At 40.8% G+C, this 25,007-nt stretch overlaps 1 protein-coding gene across 9 annotated transcripts; it reads left to right on the top strand.

Moving 5' to 3' along the window:
- Positions 1 to 207: 207 nt before the first annotated feature.
- On the top strand, positions 208 to 19,943 carry GAPVD1 (GTPase activating protein and VPS9 domains 1; the record flags this gene model as incomplete). Of its 9 annotated transcripts, none has more annotated exons than XM_079544779.1 (26): positions 231 to 415; positions 811 to 1,654; positions 2,761 to 2,847; positions 3,808 to 3,942; positions 4,054 to 4,243; positions 5,126 to 5,206; positions 6,425 to 6,585; positions 7,348 to 7,477; positions 8,291 to 8,416; positions 9,245 to 9,418; positions 9,713 to 9,853; positions 10,273 to 10,449; positions 11,047 to 11,166; positions 11,548 to 11,625; positions 11,747 to 12,099; positions 12,623 to 12,710; positions 12,915 to 12,995; positions 13,641 to 13,763; positions 14,238 to 14,367; positions 14,760 to 14,869; positions 15,342 to 15,501; positions 15,936 to 16,123; positions 17,105 to 17,318; positions 17,882 to 17,954; positions 18,864 to 19,061; positions 19,803 to 19,943. In XM_079544779.1, 26 exons carry the CDS (start codon positions 231 to 233, stop codon positions 19,941 to 19,943), a joined length of 4,488 nt encoding a protein of 1,495 aa, XP_079400905.1. The 9 variants fall into 9 exon arrangements, with proteins under 9 accessions (XP_079400913.1, XP_079400905.1, XP_079400906.1 ...); XM_079544780.1 differs by having other exon boundaries at positions 10,315 to 10,449; positions 11,738 to 12,099; XM_079544781.1 differs by having other exon boundaries at positions 10,315 to 10,449.
- Positions 19,944 to 25,007: the final 5,064 nt, after the last annotated feature.

Consider the following 25,007-nt stretch of genomic DNA (forward strand, 5'->3'; position numbering starts at 1 on the left):
GTGTTCCTGGTGTGCTGAAGTGACAAGGTGTTAATGAAACTGGCAGCTAGAAAACCTTACATGGAGGCAGAATGGGCGCAGAAGTGTTTACTGCTAAGCTTATGGCCTCCTTACTTTGTTACTTATGCTTATTGCTTTGTTGGGGCTGACAGAACTTGTTTCCATTACTGTTGGATTTCATTCCTTTTTTTCCTTTCTTTCAGTGAGTACTGTGTAGTCTGCTGTCAAAGATGGTGAAGCTGGATATACACACACTGGCTCATCACCTCAAGCAGGAACGACTGTATGTAAACTCAGAAAAGCAACTTATTCAGAGGCTGAATGCAGATGTGTTGAAGACAGCTGAAAAGCTGTACCGCACAGCATGGATTTCCAAGCAGCAACGGATTAACTTGGACAGACTGATCATAACAAGGTGACTTGGAGGGGTGGTGGCCCTGGGGAGAACAGATACCTGAACTTCTGTGAATTGCAGCAAAACTACCAGATTTTTCACACTGTCGCTCTTTAGAGTCCTTTGCTGTACTAATTACAAAAATAGTACTTTTTAAAAACGAATCTAAACTGAGGTATCTGACTCACCAGAGACTTGTTTGTTGTCTGCTTAAACTACCATCTTTCTAATGTGTGTATTTGCTTTGCTGCTCTTTGTGGTTTATGGGAACAAACTGTTCTTATTCCTGAATTTGGAAATCATTTGGGTTAAGTATATGGAAGGACATCTTTTGTGTGAACAGATTGGCTATGTGACATCTGGTAAATTTGTTTGCTTAAGAGTTTACTTAGAGTGTTTCAATGTTTTTCTTTAAGTGCGGAAGCTTCTCCTGCTGAATGCTGTCAGCATGCTAAAATCTTGGAGGATACGCAGTTTGTGGATGGATATAAGCAGTTGGGATTTCAGGAGACTGCTTATGGAGAGTTCCTAAACAGATTGAGAGAGAACCCTAGGCTTATCGCGTCCTGTCTGGTTGCTGGAGAGAAGCTCAACCAGGACAACACCCAGAGTGTCATTCACACAGTCTTTACCTCCATTTATGGAAACTGCATCATGCAGGAGGATGAGAGCTACCTCCTGCAGGTCCTTCGTTACTTGATCGAATTTGAACTTAAGGAAAGTGACAACCCTCGGCGGCTGTTGAGACGAGGCACTTGTGCGTTCAGCATCTTATTCAAACTTTTCTCTGAAGGACTTTTTTCTGCGAAACTCTTTCTTACTGCCACTTTACATGAGCCGATCATGCAGCTTCTGGTTGAAGATGAAGATCACCTGGAAACTGATCCAAACAAATTAATTGAGAGATTCTCTCCAGTCCAACAGGAAAAGTTGTTTGGAGAGAAAGGCACAGAAAAATTTAAGCAAAGAGTCCAAGAAATGGTTGACTCCAATGAGGCGAAGCTGGTGACGTTGGTGAACAAATTCATTGGCTATCTGAAACAAAATACGTACTGTTTTCCACATAGCTTGCGATGGATCGTGTCACAAATGTACAAAACGCTCTCATGTGTAGACAGACTGGAGGTTGGGGAGGTCAGAGCAATGTGCACAGACCTCCTTCTAGCATGTTTCATCTGTCCTGCAATTGTTAATCCAGAACAGTATGGGATAATTTCTGATGCACCTATAAACGAAGTGGCGAGATTTAATCTGATGCAGGTATGACTCATTTTGAACTGGTCTAAAAAAGACATGGAGAGAAATGTTCGTGGTGTTTTTTTTCTGCTGCAGCAGGTGGTATCATTAAAAGATAGAGCACTGTTCATCCTATAGATAAGACAAATGCTAATGTAATACTTGTGTCGTCATTGCTCTGGAGGCATGCTTTAAAGTTAATGTGCCTGTTTGCTTAAAATATTGACTTTAAAAGCGCTGTAGAATGCATTCCTTTCTCTCTTAACAGAAGTGGCAAATACGCTTTAGGAGAGCTGCTCCAAGGAGTGGAAGCTGCAGTTACATTTATGCTTTAAGATGAATTCTGGAGGGTGTGTAAAGTAACATTGTATTATGCCAAAAAATGTTGTCAGGCAGCAGTGGGCAGTTTGTCTGCCAGTAGCACCTCCTGTTTTTTTAGACCTTAAGGCATTCCCCAGCCCTAGTGAGAAATATTTGTGTAAATCTCAAATAATTTGATGACAGAATATAGAACTGTTGCTTGATGACATTAAGCATCATTACATTTAGTGGAGGATATTCCCCACACATAATCAGCCTGCTTTTAAATGTCTGTGAACTGGACAATAAGTGATTCCTACAGAAAATTACTGTGGTGAATTTTACTCACTGCATTTTACTAACAGGCCTTGCAGTGTTTTTTGGAGATACGTAAGTAATCTTGTCCAGTGTTGCTGCCTGCAGGTTGTAACAGAGCTTGCAATTGGCAACTCTTTAAAACTGAGAGTGGTTTGCAGTTGGTGATTAATAAGGATTATTTTCTCTGGCCTGGAGTTGGCTTTCTTCCTATTTTTTTCCTCCAGCTTTCACTTAATGAAGAATATACAGCCATTCAGAATGTCTAGCTTTGAGATGTGAGAACTGAGAGTTGAATCTAGGTTATGTTGTGAAAACAAATATGCTTTGTTCTTAGGCTGGAATTATGGACACACATAGTACACTGTGCATGCAGATTTTCTACTTAAATACCACAACTACTTTTGGTTTTTATTATTTGTAAAATGGAGGAATTGTCCTAACTGATTGTTATAGCAGGGTCCACCTTCATGTTGTTTTGAAATGCTTATTCCTCATAGTCCATCTCTTTCCAGGTTGGGAGACTTCTGCAGCAGTTGGCAATGACAGGTTCTGAGGAGGGAGATCCACGTACGAAGAGCAACCTTGCTAAATTCGACAAAGTAAGAGTGAACTAAAAGGAGTGCTGAATGTGCTTCATCCTTCTGCAGCTTCTTTGTTCAGACATTGCAAATGACTTGCTAAGCAGTTGATTTATGTGTTACGTGTACTGAAAAGCAGATTAAATCCTACATAGAGCTGGGAACAAAATCTTGAGTACTAGATTCAGGGATTCTCAATTCTGGCATTATGCTGCTTTTCAAAAGGAAATGTAGAAAAGATATCAAAGCAAGTTAACCTTTTCAAGTGGAAACTCTGAGTTGCTGTCTGTGTTTTTCTTCTGAAGCTAAAGAAAAAACTCGGATCTGCAGACGACTTTTGTGTAAAATCTAGCATTGGAAAAAGTAATTTGGTAGCACAAGGAAATGGTGTTCTTTTTTTGCTTTTTTTGTTCTCCTTTTCCCCTGTTAGTGTCAGTCTTCCATAGCAATTCTGCAGTTACTTCATTAGAACAGTGAAATGAATGCAGCAGTAAATCAAAACCTGTACTTAAAAAAAAAAAGTTGATTTATGTAACTTGATGATTTTTGCTAATTACAATTGTTGTGTGTCATTGCTACAGACTTACACATCTATTATATAATAATAGTAACAGGTTAGAAAGTGATGCTGCACGATGCTTCCTTGTTTCACTTCTAGTCTGTGCTCAGCACTTTTGTTAGGACAGATTGTTTGCCTTAAGCAGTGTAATTCCTATTGAAAATCTGAGCACTGCAATGAAACACGTGAGTTACCATTTTTGAATGCGGGAACGATCAGAAGGAAGTACTAAAAGTCCCTGCAGGCTTTCCTTACCTTACTTTCAGTGGTTTTAATGACACATGGTGTTTTATCCTGAAATCTTAAAAATAGGAAGCAAAGCTTATATTACTATGTAAAATATTTAGCTCTTGTGTTAGTGAACTGAAGTTCTTTTTAATCTCTGGTAAATGGTCTTTGTTTCCAAACTTCTTCCCTTGTAGAGCTGTGTTGCAGCTTTCCTGGATGTCGTTATTGATGGGCGTGCAGTTGAAACTCCTCCCATGTCTTCTGTCAACCTTCTGGAGGGGCTGAGTAGAACAGTGGTTTACATGACATACAGCCAGCTAACTACTCTGGTAATCTCTTAAGCTTTTAAATAGAAGTAAAATAAACTTGCCCCATATGTTTACAGGTAGTTGATAAACAGGGCTCTGCAATTCTTAACAACACAATTTCTAAATTTGCAGGTCGGTTTCATGCGAAATGTAATGTTGAGTGATCAACTTAAGGAAGATCGGATGGCTTTGGAAAACTTGCTAGCAAACTTACCCCAGAACAAACCAGGGAAAAGCAGCAGCCTAGAAATGACGCCGTACAATACCCCACAGCTCTCTCCTGCAACTACTCCAGCTAACAAAAAAAATCGATTACCGATAGGTAAGGACAGCAAGCAGTCGTCTTGCACGCTTTTTGATACCACAATGCATTTTTCTTTAACATTTTTTCAGTGCTCTTTTAGGCGTACTCTTTAGCTGCACCTTCAGTTCTACTTTTCATGTGTAGGTGGTGAAGTATTTTGTTTTGCACAGACAGGCATCTGTAGTACTTTGTGATGCAAGCACAGGGAGCGTCTCCACTCTGGATTGAGCTGGAGAAAAACGCTGACATCGCTGTTGTTGAGGATAGTGCAAAGGGTAATAATGGGAAAACTGGAAGATGGGAAGTTTGCTGAGGAAAGTGGTAAGATGGAAGCTCTGACACTTCATTAGTGGGACAGAGTAAAATTAAAATGATTGAGTCTTAGAAGAGAGCTGATGTAAGAAGGAAGAAGAAGGAGTCGAACTTTCAGGGAGTGTGTTAAGAAGAAACTGCCTCTTTTTTTCTCCATTATCTGCCTGATCTAATTGTGGTAGTACACTGTAATGCAATTTTAGGTTGTTGTTTTTTTTTCCCCCCTCTTTCAATAGCATTTCTGAATCTTGAACTTTTCCATTTTGGTAATGTTTTCTGTTAGAATAGGAAGTGTGATGCTCTTCTCTGGTGTATATTAATGTGGGTATGACCTCATGGGATGTTTTTGTTCATTTGAGAGATTTGGTGTTAGTTTGTAGTGGGATCCAACTATCCAGAGCCAGCTAAGAGGCACAGGAACTCAAACCTCCAAACAGACCTATCCCATGTCATTTTTACTCTGCATCTGAATGGCTCTGCTCTTAAATCTATGAAGTATTGGCACAATAGCATTTATTTATCATAAAATAGCGTCGTTGCTCAAAATTTTGATCTCTTTTGTTTCATTTTAATGCTTTCGAAATCCAGGACAGCAATTGGCAGCCATTACTGCCTGGGATACCTCTGCTACCAATCTTTCAGCTCATATAACTCTAGTAACCCCTTTTGGTGGGTAATGCCTTCCTTCCGTTCTTTTCTGTGAAGCTTTTATTTGTAACACGATTGTGATAGCTCAGCATGCCTTTGGTTCACTTTGGCACTTGGTTACTTTTTCAGATTTTTCATTGATTTCTATATGAAGCTCGCTTTGTATGTACATGTAGTTTTAAAAAAGCAGCAAACCTTAGGTGTGTTTGTGTAATAATTTAAAACCAAAGTTTGGCCTGTTAGTTCTGCACACTCGTCTTGTTTTTCCTAGATGGAATCAAGCAATGGCTGGTGTCATGCTACCATACTTAGCAGCCTTGATTCCACGTGGGCATTTTTGCTTTCTCAGTGCCAAACAGGGGAAAGAGGCTACATGAAAAGGCTGATAAAGAGCCACGAAACAGTCCAACACCTGGTGTTGAATCTTTGCATCTGTGTTTCGGACAACTGCTTGAGTCACTTTTCTCTGCTTCTTAGGAGAAAAATTGCTCAACAAATTACAGTTTTAAGCCTCAGGAATCTCGTCCTTTTCTGTTGGTCACAGACTTCTTAATGTTCTCCACTAACTTTCTAAGAGTCATTTTGTGATTGGAACACACAATCTGACAAATGCAGAATCTATTTTTCAAGAGATCTTTTTGTTTGGTTTTGGGTACTTTTCAATTTTTCCCCCATTTCTTTAGACCAGAGTCAGACTGTTGTGAGGATACGTGGTTTTTCTAGGTTGTGGGCATGTATGACTGCTAGTTATACTTGAGGTATCTTTTGAGATCCCTTTCAGTTACATGGATGAAATAGTCTTGTTAACAAACCCAGTGCAGATGACTTATTCCCACCTCCAATTGCAGCTGCTAAACAGCTCTTCTGTGGCTGCTGGGGTAAATCTGCTGCTACTGCTTGTTTTTATGTTGTATTTTCATGTCAGAAGGTTGGGCCATTTGAAGTTACTGAAATCGGTGCTGATCTTTGTTGTAGAAATTTTTGTGGGCAAGCAGGATGTATCGTACCTTGTATCTCTAAGGCGTTCTGTAAAAGATTGCTTTTTCACACATCAGTACTCGATTTTTGAAGGCTAGCTCCTCAAATTCTAGTGAGGCTCTGCATTTTATACGTTTGTTAGCATGCATGTTACCAATTGAAAACATTGCAGTTCTGTATTTTCATTGTATTGTCTCTTTTTTTTTCCTTCTTAAACAAGGAAAAGCTTTCTAATGTTGATATTTCAAAATACTTTCTTAGCAACTCGTAGCAGAAGTAGGTCAAATATTCTCATGGATCAGCATGGGGATCATGAAGGGTCCTCCCAGGAAACCATCCCAGAAGTTCAGCCGGAAGAAGTGCTGGTGATCTCTTTGGGAGCCGGACCGCAGATTACTCCAGGAATGATGTCAGAAAATGAGGTATGCAACACCATCAAAGCTCAGATATTTTGAAAAATGCGGCCTCTGTGTTCTGTAGTAGCAGGACAATGAACCTGTGGCACTTGAGTTTGGGCAACAAATCCAGGACAGGAATTAAAGTACTCACTTTGTTTTGTTTGTTTGCCTTACTGAGCTTGGGTATTTTAGCTGTTAATCCTCCCTGTGTTTAGAAGTTGTTTTCTGACAACTTCATACATCTGCAAGGTCTGAAAGTCAGTATATTAACACAGCAAAAATGCAGCTGGCAGATTTATCAAGAGGCTTTGTTGTCTAACATGCTCAAGAGCAAACCAGGCCTGCATAAATTAATTCCATTACCTCCCCATGTCCTTTGCCTCGAGTGGCATAGGTGAATGACAGCACTGGAATGCTGATCCCAAAGTTTTTGGCAACTCAGACTTGCGTCATACCTGATAGGTTGGATTATTTCCTCTTGCAGCCTTGTGTAACCATGAGTTTACATGTTAGGCTGGACCCCCGGGGTGAGGAGGGAGCTACTGGTTCTGCTGTTAGCAGGATTTGCCTTGTGTTCACGTATTGGTTACCTTGTGTTTTTTCCAGGCTCTTTGGAGGTAACTTTATTTTTTTCAAGTGGAATGTTAGAAAATTGATTGTACCATTAGCATCTAGGAAAAAAAAGAAGGTGTGCAAAAATGTATGCAATGTTTCGTTTACTGTGTAATTATCAGGAAAGAAATAGATTATTTTAAGGAAGTATTGTTTCATTCCCCTACTGCCCAGGTCCTAAATATGCAGCTTGCAGATGGTGGACAAGGAGATGTCCCTGTTGATGAAAACAAACTCCATGGTAAACCTGATAAAACCTTGCGCTTTTCACTCTGCAGTGATAATCTGGAAGGAATATCTGAAGGTGAAGGGTTACTTAAGTCTTGAAGAAGTTTTGTCCCCTTTTTTTTTTTTTTTTTTAACTATGAAAGGAATTTCTGTTAAACATAGCATGTCATCTCTGCTGTTCAAAGATCATGCTGTGTTACTCTAGGAGCTTTTCTTTTTTCTGTTAGTCCTTTGGAGAAAAAGGTTAGGAACTGAATTTTGACCAGCAAAGACGTAACGTAGTCTGAGGATTATGGCAAAAAGAAGCGTATTTAAGAGATGAAAGCAGAGGGATTTTGAAGGCTTTTTCATGATCTTTTAATTAACTATTACATATCTCTGAGTCCAGAGTGGTTTCTGGACTCAGAACGGTTCTTCTGTATGAATCTCAGGCAGGACAAAGCAGGGTTTATCTGTGGTATTGAAGAAGTTTGTACAAATTCTGCAGTGGGCATTATTTTGTATAACTTCTGTCACATAGTTTTTACTCTTCTCAAAATAAGCAAACAAGCTAATGAACAATTAAACATGTTATATTGATGTCTTTACTGACTTTTAGTCAAAGTGGCAATGGTGAGATTCTAGCCTTCTCTGGTAACGTATTTTTAGGTTCTTGTAATCATATGGTCCTCTATGCATGTAAAGTACAAATCACAGTGCAGGTTAAGTATCTAAAAGGTAGACATTAAGAGCAGAGAAACAGTTTATCAGCTTGATATTTTATATTGGGATTACTACTTAATTTCTCTTCACTGTTTGTATTAATCTTCATTGTCTCTTTGATTGTTAATCCTGCATATTTAGGAACTGGTATTCAAATCAGATTTACAATAAAATATTTTTTTCACAGGTCCTTCAAATCGCTCCAACTCAGTGTCCTCTTTGGATTTGGAAGGGGAGTCTGTATCAGAGCTTGGTGCAGGTCCCTCTGGGAGTAATGGTGTTGAAGCTCTGCAGCTGCTGGAGCACGAACAAGGCAGGTGCAAGTTCCTGTGGTGCTGTGGGTGGGAAAGGCAAAGTTCTGCGGAAAAAGATTGAGAAATTGACTAGTTGGGGATGAAAATAAGTAAATGCTCACCTTGTACAATCAGTTTTGTATTTATTTTTATTTGGCTTTTTTTGTTGTTGCTGTTTTGTTTTCCTCTAGAAGTATTTCTTGTAGTTTATAGGAAAAGAAGAATGTATGGGATTTTGAGACTTAAGTCCTTCATAGGAAAATGCATTTAAAGTTTTGCTTGGTACTTAACTTTCCCTTCGAGGGAATAGGGGGTCTGGATTGGAGTAGTCTTAGAGCATCTGGCTAGCTTATTTTTAGCATGTATTTGTCAGACTCTGGGGTGGGATGCTCAGAGGGGTTTTGGAGTCTCCAGCTCCATTTCCAAAATGTGATTTTCAAAATGTGACTGATATGGCCTCGAGCCAACCTGCAATTAACCATGTTTTGAGTAGAGGGGTTTGGACTTCAATTACCCCTTCCAGCCTCAGCAGTTCTGTAAGAAGTTCTTTTTATAGGAATTGCCTAAAGTTTCCTGATAGCATGTTAGTTTTATCTATTTGTTTGTTAGTTTATGCCACCAAATGTAGTCCAAGACTTTTCTTAGCTTCAAATACACTTCAGTGCTTTTAGGCACCATTCTCTTGTATAAGAGTACTTCACAAGTGTTACTTTTAAATGCTATCTTATCTGATGGAATCAGTTGGTGTTAGCTTTTTTTTTTTTCCTTTAATGTTCTCCTATAAACTTCCAATTAGAAGTAGTTGGAGGGGCCTTTCAAAAAACTCAGTACTTCTTATTTTCATGTAGCCACAACTCAGGATAATCTTGATGACAAGCTCCGTAAATTTGAAATCCGTGATATGATGGGGTTGACTGATGACAGAGATATATCAGAAACTGTGAGTGAAACTTGGAGTACAGATGTCTTGGGTAGTGACTTTGATCCAAATATTGACGAAGATCGTTTACAAGAAATTGCAGGTAACTCAGTTCTGCACCTGATATGTTAAAATGTTCCATGCTTGTCGTAAAATGGTCAAGTTGCAAAGCTCTTCTCATCTCTTTCTGAATAAGTGTTTGCATTCATTAAAGAAAGACTTTCCTATAGGAAGACTTTGCACATGACCTGTATAGCATCTGGTCACTCATTTCTGTATTTACAATATTCTTTCTGTAGTACCTTAAGGACACTTCAACTGTCTTATTTTTCTCTTGCATTAGATCTGTCTTCAGGAAGCATATATGCCACTGTGCATTTCTGCTTTACTCTTGCAGGTGCAGCTGCAGAGAACATGCTAGGCAGCTTGCTGTGTTTACCAGGTTCAGGATCCGTGTTGCTTGATCCTTGCACAGGTTCAACCATCTCAGAAACCACAAGTGAGGCCTGGAGTGTGGAAGTATTACCAAGCGATTCAGGTCAGAATTGTGTAATTTGTGCTTATTTCTTTAGTGGGAACATTCAACAGTATTGCCTTAATGTTTGTGAATACTTTTAGTATTAGAAGGATGAAGTATTCCTAGGCAGAGAGACTCTTACTTACGAAGTTCTTAAGCTCTAAAAAAAGAGAGAAAAGGGTTTGCACAGCAAAATTCTATTTGCTTCCTTTTCCAGTGATGCTAAGTAGTGCTTTCTTTGATCACAATTCATTTTAGTTATGTTGTGTACCGCTGTCTGGGTAATACAATGCTTAAGTAAAAACTTGCCAAGTGCTTATGCTGCTGGGGCATTGCTATCTTGCTGAATTGGTTCAGTTAGCTTAAAACCTAGTATGCTAAATCAAGCCCCCCACTCTTCTTTCTGTGGGTGAATTTCAAGAGAGCCCGGCATTGAATAGTGATACTTTTTTCTCTCTTCTCTCTGTTGTCTCCATTTGTAGAAGCCCCAGATCTAAAACAGGAGGAAAGGCTGCAAGAACTGGAAAGCTGTTCTGGGCTGGGTAGCACATCAGATGACACAGATGTAAGGGAGGTCAGTTCTCGACCCAGTACACCAGGCCTCAGTGTTGTATCAGGTGGGTTTAATTGTCTCTGAACACACATCTCTATATTAGAACACAATCAGCATCTACTTTGCTGCCATTGCTTTAATTGAATGAGAAAAATGAGTTATAACTCCATATACTCATTCATGAATTATCAAAGCAGTAGTTCTTACGAAAGAAATAATTAAAAAAAAAAAAAAGTGCATCAAATAACCTGTGTTACAGTAGCAGTGGTTAGCAGCAGAGCGTTGATTTGGCGTTTGTTTATTACAATGACTTTAAGTATGTTTATCTATCTATCTATCTATCTATCTATATATACATACACATACTTCAGCTCCCAGTTTTCCACAAAGTTGATCAGAATGAAGCATCTTTCTAATGCCAATTTTCAGTGTATTCAAAGCTATGTTAAAACTATTGAAGACATAAAGCAGAAATAATTAAGGCTTATGCTGGGAACACAGAAATTCAGAATGTCTCTAAGTACTACTGTAAGTTAGGACTTGATTATTACTGTGCTCACCAAACATTTTAGGAGCTTCAGGATTTTGCCTCCTTTTGTCTGAAAGAGTATTAAAGATGTTCGTTTTTTGTATTCTTTTTTTTTTTGTTGTTACGTGGAAGGTATTAGTGCAACATCTGAAGATATTCCTAACAAGATTGAGGATCTCAGGTCTGAATGTAGCTCTGACTTTGGGGGAAAAGATTCTGTGACAAGTCCTGATATGGATGAAACAGCCCATGGTAAGTAAGATACCTGTAAGTGGGTTCTCACAACATTAGTTAAAATTAGAAGTTTAAAATCCTTAAAGTTTAGTTCTTATAGGAGTGCAGTAGAAGCTCTGAAAATGAAAGAAAAATTCCTCAATTTTTCCTGTTTCAAAGCTTTGCTGACCATGAAGCTTAACGTTTTCCTGATTTGTTAGCACCGTTTCTTTGACAAAGGGGCCAGTATTGTGTACAACTAGAGACTGATCTTTCAATTTAAGATCACCTTTTGCTAATTCTGTTTATTTACACTGACTGTAATCCCTCTTGCTCATTGGGATTGGTCTGTTTTTCCAGTGTTCCTTATGTGTAGGCAGTTCTTTGCACAGTGCTAACTTTTGTTTGCCTGTATTTCAGGAGCCAGTCAGTTGACATCTCCTCCTTCTCAGACAGATTCTTTGCTTGCATTGTTTGACCCTTTGTCATCGAATGAGGGTAAGCTGGAAAGAAAAGGCCAAAAATTGGCATTCAGTACTTCTGTGCTAGTATCAACTTATTTCAGTGAATGTTAAAAATGTTGTGGCTTCCTTTATGTTTATTACCTCAGGTGTGTCAGCCGTTGTACGGCCTAAAGTACATTATGCAAGACCATCTCACCCACCACCAGACCCACCAATTTTGGAAGGAGCTGTGGGAGGTAATGAGGCTCGATTACCAAACTTTGGGTCTCATGCTTTAATTCCAACTGATTTAGAAGCGTTCAAGCAGAGGCACTCTTATCCGGAAAGGCTGGTCCGCAGCAGGAGTTCGGATATAGTGTCATCAGTTCGGAGACCTATGAGTGATCCTGGGTGGAACAGACGTCCTGGTAATGAGGAGAGGGAGCTTCCAGCCCCGGGGGCAGCTGTTCTGATGGCTACATCCCAGTCATCGTCGTCATCTCCCAGTAAGGACTCCTCTAGAGGAGAGGTGAGGCTCCTATTTATCACTTGCTGATTTTTTTTTCCCTAGTGTGCCAAATATAATTATTTTTCTCATGCCAGAGAAAAATGGTGTTAAATGTGTTTAACCAAGGAATTATGATACGCTTTTTTTAAAATAGTCCTTTACAAGTGAAAACTACAGGTGTTCAGAGTGACTTAAATATGCCTGGTTCCTCTTAAATTTACTGGAAAAGCTCCATGTGACTTAATGGGATTTGAGAAATAGTTTGGTTGTACTGTTAAAATTTAAAATGCTGTAGATCCTAAGAAACAATTTTAAAAAATATCTAAATTTCTTCACAGTTTTGGCTTTTCATACTTCTCTTTTCAGGAGGGGTGTTTCTAACTTGGTCTGCTCTGGCCTTCCGTGCTCTGCTGTAGTTCTGTTTTTGTTTTTTTTGTTGTTGGTTTTTTTTCAGTTGATAGAGTAGAACCTGTAGATGTCAAGAGGAAATTCTGTCCTTACATGTGATATGTGATATTGAAATATAAATTCCATTCTTCCACAGATGGATGAGCGAAAAGACAGCGATGATGAGAAGTCTGACAGAAACAAACCGTGGTGGAGAAAACGCTTTGTGTCTGCCATGCCCAAAGGTAGGATCTTGTCTGTCTTGTTTGGGTACCTTAGGGCATGCTGCCTTTTTGTATCTTCACTGGAAAATGTTTACCGTTTCACTTTGAGCAGCTTATCAGACTGACATCGGGTGGGTACACAGTAGTAGCTGTCCTCTTAAAATGCTTCTTCAGTCTGGCCATTGTCTCAGCATAGACCCTGATAAGTTACCATGTATTTTTCAGCTCCAATTCCATTTAGAAAGAAAGAAAAGCAGGAAAAAGACAAAGATGATATGGTACCTGATAGATACTCAACACTACAAGGTATGTGAATAATGTTATCATAGTAATTTTCTCTTGTAACATGCCCTGTAGATTTCCAGAGTGCTCATTAGGTGTGTATTTACAGACAGGTATGGGCTGTTGTATTTAATATTCACCACTAGCTTTCTGAATAAGAAAGTGAATGATGACTGTTGCCTTGAAGACTGCTTTTAAATTGTCATACTTCAGTCAATATCAGTTGTACTGGAATCTTGACTCAGGTCTCCACTTATTTATTTTTTAGAATGTTCATTAAAAAGCTTATGTCCTTATCACAGCTGAGCTGTAAGGACAGCAGACACATTCCTATGGTAATTCCTTAAGTGCTAAATTAAATTTGATTTGGACCTGGGTGTTTAGTTTTCTGTTTCCATAGTAATTTCTGGAGGCTTTCAAGTATACAAGAATCACTGGTGTATATGATATAAATATGCTAACAATCTGATTTTATTTGCTCATTTTCATAGTGCTTTTTTTTTCCTCCTGCTTTTGCTTTGGACTTTGTATTTGAACTGTAGTTACGTGGAACGCAAGTAGCTGTTTGTTATGGCTAGAATCTGAATGCATGGGTGTAAATTTTTTTGCATTTTGCTTTCCGTTGGCATAACCCAAGGTTTACTCCTTTTGTTTATAATGACTTTCCAGATGATCCGAGCCCGAGGCTCAGCGCTCAGGCTCAAGCTGCAGAAGATATTCTGGACAAATACAGGAATGCAATTAAGAGAACCAGTCCTAGTGAAGGAGCTTTAGTAAACTATGACAGTGGAGGTGAGAACCTGATGTCTGTAGTCCTTACCAACATAGTTTCTCCCTCTTAAAGATAAAAAAAAACACTTCAGTGTTCTAGACAAACATAGTGCTAACAGTGTAATAGTGTGAGCTCTAAAACAGAAATGTTTTCTCATACAACCTGTGGTGTAGTTCCTCTGAGACTGGGAATGAAATCCATGTTCCTGAAAGGGGTCATCTGTGTTGCCACTGAGGTGGTGATTTGTTACATCTCTTACCAGTTTGCTTTTTTTAAAATGGAAACTGAAGAAGTGTATTTGCTCACAGTTTGCCTTAAACTGATGCAGTTTCTTCTTAGGGACTTGCAGATGGCGTATGTTAATATGACCTTTCAACTTAGACAGATTGTCTTACTTACTGTCTCTATATTTCCTCTTACACTAACAAGAACGAAACAGAAGATATTAGTCTAGGTTCTTCTGACTCCACAAGTGTCACTTTTCCTTTCCATAGAGACTACAGGGGATGGTGAGAGTGTCCACGACTCTCCACGTGATGAGGCTTTGCAAAACATGTCTGCAGATGATCTCCCAGACTCTGCAAGTCAAGTAGCTCAGCCACAAAGTTCTGCTTTCTCCTATAGGTAAATACACTTTCAAATTTAGTCTTACCCACAAAGAAGATTTGAAAGCTGAAGCCATGTGATCAGTTCCCCACAAAAAATATTAATGTGAATAATGATGTCCTCCTTAATTGTAAACTTCTGCATGTTTTCAGTTTTAAGCATCTCAAACTGTTGTTTCTCCAGTGAGGTGGGAGGGGGATAGGAGAACAATGTTTAGGAAAATTCCTGTGAAACTGGTCTAGATGGTATATCTAAAGAAGGGATCCTCTTCCATCTTGACAACACTGGTATGTTCAAGTTATGTTACATAATGTTTAGTCAGTATTTTAAAAAGAAAAAATGTGGATTGCTTTATGAAGCAGCAGTCTTCACAGCAGCCTTGTTAAGGAAATGGTTTTTTTTTCTTTAAGGGATGCAAAGAAGAAATTGAGGTTGGCTCTCTGTTCAGCAGATTCTGTTGCTTTTCCAATGTTGACACATTCAACGAGGAATGGTTTACCAGATCACACAGATCCTGAAGGTAAGTTTTCTTTATACATGCAGAAGTTTTGTATTGTATGCATCTTCTCTTTTCTGTTGCCTACTAAACTTCTACTTCTACTACTTCTGTTGCCTCTGGTTCCCACAATAACGTGCTGTTTGGGAAGTACCTACAGTAGCAAGATATTGGCTTGAAGACTTGCTCAGTCTTCCGTTTGACTTAATTTGTATGACTTGTTTGCATTCCTCCACTATAGGTTTATTTGCAGACAGGTGAATCTATCTCCTTATATTCCTCTTTACATTTCAGAGTAGTTCTCAATACTAGATAAGGTAATGACAGAAAAACGTATTCCTTGATATCTGGAAGATTCAGAGACTTAATAAATGCTTCTATGCAGAAGTTTTTGTTCAAGCTGTTGCGTGTGTGTTTCCCATGTTGAAGAACATTTTTCTGTTTTGATTGTGCCTATGTTTCGTTTCCTTAATAATTTTCCCTTATTCTGTGTTAGATAATGAAATTGTGTGCTTCTTGAAAGTTCAGCTAGCTGAAGCTATTAACCTTCAAGACAAGAACTTGATGGCCCAGCTGCAGGAAACAATGCGATGTGTGAGCCGCTTTGATAACAGGACCTGTCGGAAGCTGCTAGCCTCTATTGCAGAGGACTACAGGTAGTTTATTCTGTATCTTATTAATGGGTTTCCAAATGCATACATTTGTTCACTAGCAGATTAGAAAGATCCTTTATTTAAACTGTACCTTACCAAATAAGTTTATTACAGTTCTACTTTTCCACAAAACAATGAGGTTGTGTCCTCTTTCTGGGAATGACTTGTATTAAATAGTAATAAATTGAATTAAATCAGCTTGTGGCTGATATCCAGCTCCACACCCAAAGAGATGCAGTTCAGAATTTGCTTTAGTTGTGCATTCTGCAGTGCTGCAAGGGCAGCGAAGTCTGTGTAAAACTGAACTTCCTAATTCAGGTGTTATGTTTGTTTTAAAAGCAACAGGTTGAGGACTCTTCTTGCATTACAGCTTTGCAGTTTATAAAGCTATTATTTTCTTTCTTTTCTGTGAATCTAACATAGAACATTTCTTTCAGGAAAAGAGCTCCATATATCGCTTATTTAACTCGATGTCGCCAGGGCCTGCAGACAACACAGGCACACTTGGAAAGGCTATTGCAAAGAGTTCTGCGAGACAAAGAAGTGGCCAACAGATACTTCACTACAGTGTGTGTGAGGTTACTGCTAGAGAGCAAAGAAAAGAAAATCAGGGAGTTTATTCAAGGTAAGATTAATGCAGACCGTGGATTATTTTTGTTTCTACACTCCTTACTTATGTACTAATGTGGGTGCCAAAGATACGGAAACGTCGCAGCATAAAGAATATTGGCACAGAAAGACAACTCTCAAAACAAGGTTTCTTGAAATAATTTCTGTGTTACGTGTGCACAAAGTAAAGATGAAGTAAAGATATAAGAAATTTGGAGTCAGTTCTTGCTCTTGGAGCATACAGTGTTAATACAGCATACAGTATTACATGTGTCTCTATAGGCTGGTCTTTAGCAAGAATTTGTATCTACTGACATTAAAGTTCTACTAGTAAGATTCAGCGACCAAGGAAGAGGAGTTAAGCCCTTTCATTGGACTAAAGGGAGGCATCTATTTCTGGATGATCTAAAAGAGAAATTGGCAACTGTGGCATTTAGGCTGCTGGCAGATGTTGAGTGGCAGTTGTCTTCTGGTACAGAATGCTATAAATACGATGCTGATGAGTTGCCAGTGATTTGGTCATGCTGCATTAACTTGGCTGTGCCACTTGTTCTGTACTTTGTAGATAAACATTAACGTTGCAACTATACTTATTTAATAAAGGTAGGGCTAAAAAATGAGTTTTCTTGATTCTTTTTTTTTTTTTTCCTCTAGCATCTGACAGCCTTGCATGCACTCATTCCTACCAGCAACTGTTGTAGTGATTATTCTGGGTGTTATCTCTGTGGGTGGCAAGAACTGGTACTGTAGAGGAAGTGATTAACATAGTATCAAGTAGGGTATTGTGAGGGTATGCTTAACTGACTGTGTTGTACATTCTTCTCCTTTAATTCCTGTATTCAAATGCTCTCGCGAGGCTGTGGGCAGCACAGAGCCCCGCTGGTGCCAGGCGAGAAGTACAACGTGGATTCTCAGCTCTTCTTTCCAGGAAAGCTTATTGGAAATATATATTTTTTTAACCTTAACTGAATATGTTTTCTTTTTACATTTTTATCAGATTTCCAGAAACTTACGGCAGCAGATGACAAAACAGCCCAAGTTGAAGATTTTCTTCAGTTCTTATATGGAGCAATGGCTCAGGATGCCATATGGCAGAATGCCAGCGAAGAACAGCTTCAGGATGCACAGTTAGCTATAGAGCGCAGCGTGATGAATCGTATTTTCAAACTTGCATTCTACCCTAATCAGGATGGAGATATTTTACGTGACCAGTAAGTCATGGTGGTTTGAAATACCTGGTTTCTCTTTCACTATTGGTGCAGATGGCTGCTTTTTGGTCTTAATGTGACAGACTTGATTCTTTTAAGGCAACCATGCCCTACAAACTTATGTTTCATTTCAGAATGTCTTGTACAAGAACCGAGAAGCGCTTTAGCATCGTGTGTGAAGGTTTGTGTTTGCAACAGTCCACAAAAGCAGAATAAAGTTAAAAATGTAATGACTTAAGATACAGACCTTCAGTTCTGTGCACATGCTGAGAGAACGAATAAAATCTGTTTCAGGACTCCTTTTTCCTTTTCTGTTTCAGGACAGTACTTTCCATCTAGGGTTTCTTTTGTATTTTATTGAGCATCTTTTTTGAATGGTTTACTGACTTCATAGTTGATTGTTTGGAAGTCCTGTGTGTGGTTTATTGACCTGCTGTGCGTTGGCTGAGATCGTGGTGATACGCATCCCTGAAGATCTCTCCTGTAGTGCACCAAACTAGTGGGAAACTCCTGGGGACTGCTGGCTGCTGCTTGCTTCTTATTCTTGATTTTATGTTTGTTTTTAGGGTCCTTCATGAGCACATACAGAGGTTATCTAAAGTGGTGACTGCAAACCACAAAGCACTTCAGATTCCTGAGGTAAGAACTTCTTTCCTTCGCTCTGTATGTTGGAGTGATGGTGTTTGTGATAGGGAGAGGATTGTTTTGCTTTACATTTTGAAACGTTACTTTTGTAGCCATACAGCTGAAATACCCTGCAGGAAAAACACACTGCACCAATACTTTGGGATCATCTGCTGATCTTTTAAAATTTTTTTTTTCTTCTTTGAATTTTACCACTTCTGTCCTGATGATAAGATTGAAGCAGTAATACTATATTACTATATATTACTATTTTACTATTTATATATTACTATTTAATATAATACTATATTACTACATATTACTATTGCAATAAGATGCAAACTTTCAGATAATTTCCTTTAGAATAAAGATTTCAACCCTTTATATTTCTAACATGACTTATATGCTGTGACTGTGGTTTGTAGTTATCAAATTGGCATTCAGAACTAGGCATCATTAATGGAACCTTGACACATCTATCCATTTGCCTGGTGTTTTCACTTTTCTCAGTGCTAAGAAGGTAATTAAATTAGATTGGTAGACTTAAGAAATGTTTGAGTGGCTGAATGCTTGCAGTCATTCTAGCTCAGTGTTTGAGCTGTGTGACTGAAAATGGCAAACATTGATAAAGCTGCTTATATATGGAAGACAGGCATACAGCTCTACATTGTTTCAAAACAGGGTACTGTAGAAGTCAGGAGAAAGTACAGTCTAACTATGTTAATGGCACGTAGTGTTATTTCCTTGTGATTTTATATTATAATACAGCAGGAAGCCACCTTTGTTCTGTCTGCAGTGGAACCATATTGACCCGGAGTTTCTCATTTGTCCGGAGCCTGGCTCCTGCCTCTGGTACCTTGGATCCTCTGGTGCTCAGTAGCAGCACAGATAAATGAGAACTGCTGTTGGGTTTCTCTCTCCTAGGTGTATCTCCGGGAGGCACCGTGGCCATCAGCACAGTCTGAAATCCGTACCATAAGTGCTTACAAAACCCCCCGAGACAAAGTGCAGTGCATCCTGCGAATGTGCTCAACCATTATGAACCTGCTTAGCCTGGCAAATGAAGATTCAGTGCCTGGGGCAGATGATTTTGTTCCTGTTCTGGTCTTTGTTCTTATAAAGGTGAGTTGTTCTGCAAAGATCACAAACCACAACTAATTCTTTTACCAAGCAAGCAGATCTTAGGAAAAATGATAATGCATTTGGGTAAGTAGGAGCATGCTAGACTATAAAAGGAGAGCTAATCCAGCAGGCTTAAATAGAAATGTGGTCATAACTAAGATTTTAGAATCCAAGCAAACTTTGCAGTTGGAACCAGGGAAATTGAGGGCTGAGCATTGTTTGGAGGGGTGGTGGTGGTTTTCATTGTTGATCTTTGGGGTGGTTGTTTCTTTCTTTCTTTCTTTTTTGAGACGCACCTATCACTTGTTCATGCTTAATGTTGTTCTCTTTGATGACCAACATCCACATTAATACTGACTTGCTTTTTTTTTTTTTTTTTTTTTGAAACATGAGAGTTTGGAGAATGGCACGTGATGTATAAAATGCTAAAATAACAGGTTAACGTGCTGAAGTCTGTGATGACTTGATAGGTTCTGCCTGTGATCTCCTTCTTTTCATGGCCTGCCTGTCGTTTTTCTGCATTAGAGAAATGCTCCTTCCATTGGTCACATTCCCCCTGAGGGGGGAAGTGAGGGTGCTCAGGATAAACAGTCACTGCCCTGTGCTGTGTTACATGATCATGTGCTGGGTGGTAGTGAGGATCACTGCAGAAATAGAACTGTACTTTTATTCTGTATCTTGTAATTCTGAGTTTAGGTTTGGCAACAAACTGTAAGCGTCTTTTTCTTCTTTAACCCTCAGGCAAATCCACCTTGCTTGCTGTCCACTGTTCAGTACATAAGTAGTTTCTATGCCAACTGCTTATCTGGAGAAGAGTCCTACTGGTGGATGCAGTTCACAGCAGCAGTTGAATTCATTAAAACTATTGATGATCGCAAGTAACTCAGCACATACATGGGCAGACTTAGCAGAAGAGTCTGTAAGAATGTACAACAGCTGTGACAGCTAAGAAGAGACTTCCATTGTATAATATTGTACAGAATTGAGGCATTTTAAAACACACCTTTACTAATCAAATTAATTTAACAGGTTTTCCTCTTCTCTTTTGGTTGCATTTTTCTCCCCTGCAGATACTGGCACTGAAAAAGGGACCACAGTTTTCAGGTATTTTGGAATCTCAAAACATACAGAAAAGTCTTTGTGGTTTTTCCACCACCCCTCTTCCTGAATTCTTACTCACGTGAATAATTCACTTCATTTCTAACGGAACACTGAAACAAGAATAATCAGGGCAACCACTCAGTGTACTTTGTAGCTCAATACACCTTTTATTAATAAAGCACCAGCCACACTGAAAGTTTGTAGTAGGTGACATTAGTTACCAACTGTATTTCACCTAAATTGAAAATCAGAGAGGACAATGTAAATAGTATATAACTGTATTTAATGCATCGCAGCTATCTGTGGACTCACTGTCCTTTGAGTGAACGAGCAAAAGCCTCTCTGACCTCTAACAGGTTGTTACATACCGTGCTTTGGTAAATGAAAGGACTTCCTCAAAAAGGCACAGAGTAAAAAAGGGCAAATGGAACTATTTATTAAAATGTAATTAAGAGTACTGAAATTTCTGAAACTGGAATTTATAATAGACAGGGCTTGTTAGATAGCTGAACACTTTTTGGCTGGGGCATTAGGGCACTATAAGGGTTTGAATATGTAAAGGAGAGAGGGTCTGTAAGTTACAGTAGATAAGCCTAATATAAAAGAGGAGTAATAAAATACCTTACTGTAATATTTTTTTCTGAAATATTGTGTATACTGTACAAACCCCAAACAGAGATCCTTAACAGAACCTCGGGCTGTAATATATATTTTGATTAGTGACATTAAATGCATATACCAGGGGTTTCAGTGAATGTTTTTACTAAATGTTCTTCATGTTGTCTGCTATGCAGCAGTGCAAGTTTTACTGTTCATATAAAATATTTTAAAATGTAACACTGTTCTTTATGAAACATATCATGACATCAGTTCAGGGTGTTTTATAGATTTCCCACCCCACCTTTCCCTTAAACTGACGACGATGAATTCAAAGAAGTTTTTATGCACAATACCACGCGGATTTTTCATGAACAGTCTGAGTGATGGCCAGTGGTTGTCACGTGTATACAAGCAATTGCTGTTCTTTTTTAGCTACAGTTACACTGAAAAAGGGCAGCGAGCCTTTATCTTTTTCATGTCAGTATTATTCTTTGCTCTTCCTGGAGTGTGGAGCGCACTTCTGACAGAAGGGCACGGTAAGATGTGGTGTCTGTGAGTGGTAAAGGACAGAAAATCCTTCTCATGTTCTTTGCAAAATACACTTGTTTTGGTTTTGTGAATGTGTGCATCCTGATGATTAAAACCCTTACACAGCCAGTACTCCAGAAAATAATTTGGTTAACTGAAATTAGAACGAAGTATGCAAACTGTCATGTGCTTGGTTTGGCTGTGCTGCTTGTCAAGGCATCATTAAAGAAACTTCTTTACTAGGACTCTTCTAATACGTAGTTCGGTGTGGCGCTTTTGCCAAGCTAATCCGAAGTGAGAGTGAGGAATGGGAACTTTTATTTAGAGCCTTTCTGCTCTGAGAGATTTATTCTGTGGAGGAGCAACACTCGATAGAAATGGAATTCCTTTGATTGCCTTCCTGCGGTAACTCAGTGTGGAGCATTGCAATATTCCAGTTATTTAGCCTTGATGGGTTATTGGTGCTGAACACGTAACTTAATATTGCAAGCACAGCCCTGACCAATAACACCCAGAAGCAAAGCACAAATATGCCCTGGAAGGTATGGCGAGATCATCTCTAAAAGCAATATAAACTTATTTATAGTGAAGTCTCCTTAATATGTAATTATGACTTGGGTATCGGATGTTAAGACCAATGTATGAAAGTTCCTTTAGTCCTGCAGTTTGGGTTTTAGTTGAGGAGAATATCTGATCCCTAAATTGGTCTTGTTCTGCACTGTACTCGTTTAAAGGATGGCACAAGGACTGGCGATCGCTGCCCTCTGCCTGCTGGCAGATGGGCTCTGCTCAGCACCGCCACGGCTTTCAGATTTGCTCTCCTTTACGGAAGGGGTAAGAACCATTTCCTTTGCCATCTTCATTACACTGTGTAGAAAAATACTTACTTAAAAGAACTGGAGTCATTCTAAAAATTTATTTTAAAAGCAGTGTTTGTTTTGATGTGCCCCAGATTAGCTGCGAGTCTTCATGGCAAAATTGTCCTTTGCTTTTTTTCTTAAACAGCTTTGAAAGTTCCTTAGGTCGCATTGCTAGCCGTAGTTAGAGAACTAGGGTTTCCAAAGAATTAAAAACCTTCCTGTAGTATGTCATTAATACTTTCCCTGGTGTCCTGTAACGTTTTATTTTAGAACGATGAATTAAATGTGTAGAAAGTGATGTTGTTAGATTTTGGTGTGCAATGGTGAATGTGAAAAGACAGCGCATAAAGGACCAAAAGTGACAACTGTTGCCAAAAGGTGCCAGCCAACCACGTGCACCCGACTCCGTGAACTTGGTGCTCTCTTCACATGCCTTCAACAACTGAAGGGCGAACGGGACGTTCTGAGGGAAAAGGCACGGGGTCAGTAGCAGTAGCTTGCATTGGTCGGCTCGAGGGCAGCTTGTTGGTGTATCCCGAGGAGCTGCCGAGGTAAACGGTGCCACGACTGTCCCTGCTGATGCTGCTAAGGTGGTGGTTTCATTTTTTTGGGAGGAGAAGTGGAAGAAAAGGGCTGGTCCTTTCATCCCTGAGAAACTACTTTTTTTTACTCTTAAGAATTCTCTTTAAGGCTTTTGTAGATCCTCTTTAAGGAGAGTTGGAGTGGGTGTGGCCTATTTGAGTTCAGAGGTTTTCGTTTTGAGGACCTTATGCTACCAAACACTGAATGTAACTGCCATAAATTTCAGGAAAAAAAGCCACGATCCTGTTTCCTGTGTTGGGTTTCTGGTGAGCACAGTGTTGGTTTGTATTGCTGGAAAATGTTGATGCTCTTTAAGCCAAATTGGAGCAGAGCTTTGAGAACTCACGGCTGCTTTCAAACTGCAGTGTGTGTGTGGAGGAAGGCTGGTGGGGCAGAAAAGGAGCAGCAGGAGAGGGCAGACCTGCTTAGCAGCAAAGATTCAAGCAAGTGAAGCATGTGTGTGTGAAATCGAGTGTAACTTATGTGGCCGTGTGCAGCACCGACTGTGCAGCCTCAGGCTGGCAGCAGGACGGAGAGCTGGAGCAGCAGGACGGGGCGGGCAGCTCTGAGCCGGGAACAGCTGGTGCCTTGGTTGAGCCTGTACTACTGGAGAATTAACCTCTGCTGAGTGCGTAGTGTGTGTTCTGTACCTTTTAATTGTGCTTTACCTCTATTTAAAAGCTTTGTACTGCCTCTCCTATTTGAAACTGGTAAAGCCTTTATACGTCTAAATGAGCGAGCTTGCACAATCTTGTATACAGGAAACCCATCTTGTCTCTAACGTGATTATTCATGTATTATTCTGTAAAAACTGATTAAAAGGAGAGCAGTTGGCCTGGCTGGAGTCCGTGTTTGTGCGCTGTGCCCGTGGGGCTGCGTGGGGACCGCGGGCAGCGCCCCGCGCTCTGCTGCCATACCGCTCCACGGAGCTGCGCCGGGAGCTCGGCCTGACGGCCAGTGCGGGAAGAAGCCGGCTGTGCGCTGCGGGGCAGCGCTGCCCGTCGGTGGGAGCGTCCCGCGGTCGCCGTTCTCAGTGCTGGCAGCGGGCCGGAAACAGCGCCTGAAAGCGCTCTGCCACGCGCGCTCCCTTTTTCAGCTTTGGAAAAATGGCAGAATTGAATTATTACGCGTTCTCGGGCGCAGGGTTGGGTCCGGAACCGCAGAACCCCGCGCGTGCCTCGGCCCCGGAGCAGCAGGCACAGCGCGACGCCACGCGCTCCGCCGGCCCGGCCCTCCGCACGGAACGCAGCGCGCGGCCCCCGGGTCCTCGGCGGGCGGAGGCCGCGTTCGGGCGGAGCTGCCCCCTGGCGGCCGCGCGGGGCGGTGCGGCACGGCACGGCTCCACGGGCGACACGGCGGCGCTGCCCCCGCCCGGCCCGGCGCGGCACCCCAGCGGCGCAGCCCCGGGAGCGGAGCGGGGTCGGCTCTGCCGCCCGGTGCGGCCGCTGCGCGCGGGGCCGCAGTGAATGCGGTCCCTGCAGTGTTATTGACCTTGATTCTTTCTCATTTGCATCCGGCATTTTTCATCCTCTGGAATATGGTGTTTGGGGACCTTTCCATCATTAAGTGGATTTACAGCAATTTCCTTATGTGTTTTCTCCAAGGGATTCTGTTATGAGAGGCACATTAAATCTCCATTAATACCTCATTATCCGACTGATAAGATTACCATGATAATGAGGCAGAAATTCTAATTGTTTCACTTCTTATTGTGCCTTTCATTAAATCATATACCTGGAAGTTGCTGTCGGAGCGAGGAGCTGCAGCCCCCGGCTGGGAGCCCATTCCTGTGTGCTGCTCCCAGACCGCAGCCCCGGGGATGTTGGCATGTGGGGATCCCCGGCCTCCTCCTGCTGCTACTCGCCCATGGCTGCTGGGCTGCACGAGGCCGGTGCCCACGTGGCTGGGTGAGCACTGCAGGGCAGTGTGGCAGGGCTCACACAGACCCGCAGCTGCCAGGCTGCAGGATTTGGGCTCTGGTGATGTTGGCAGCTCCTCTCCGTCAGCGCCCTTCTGCACCAGTAGCTGCAGCGCTCTCCCCAAGGCTCAGGCGAGGGCCCTGTCCCTGGCAAATGCCCTCCCATGGGCCCAGCATGCCCTCGGTTCCTGCTCATGTGCCAGGGCCGTGGCTTCCTGCTGCTGTCCTGAGGGCTTCCAGGTGCAGGGGTGTACAGCGTGTCACAGCCTCCTTTGAGCTGTTACAGCCCATCAGGTCAATGATCCATGAACTAAAAAGTCTCTAAGCAGGAGCAATTATTGTCTATCATGTGTCAAA

Source organism: Tetrao urogallus, assembly GCF_951394365.1.
Source record: "Tetrao urogallus genome assembly, chromosome: 19".
Lineage (NCBI taxonomy): Eukaryota > Metazoa > Chordata > Aves > Galliformes > Phasianidae > Tetrao > Tetrao urogallus.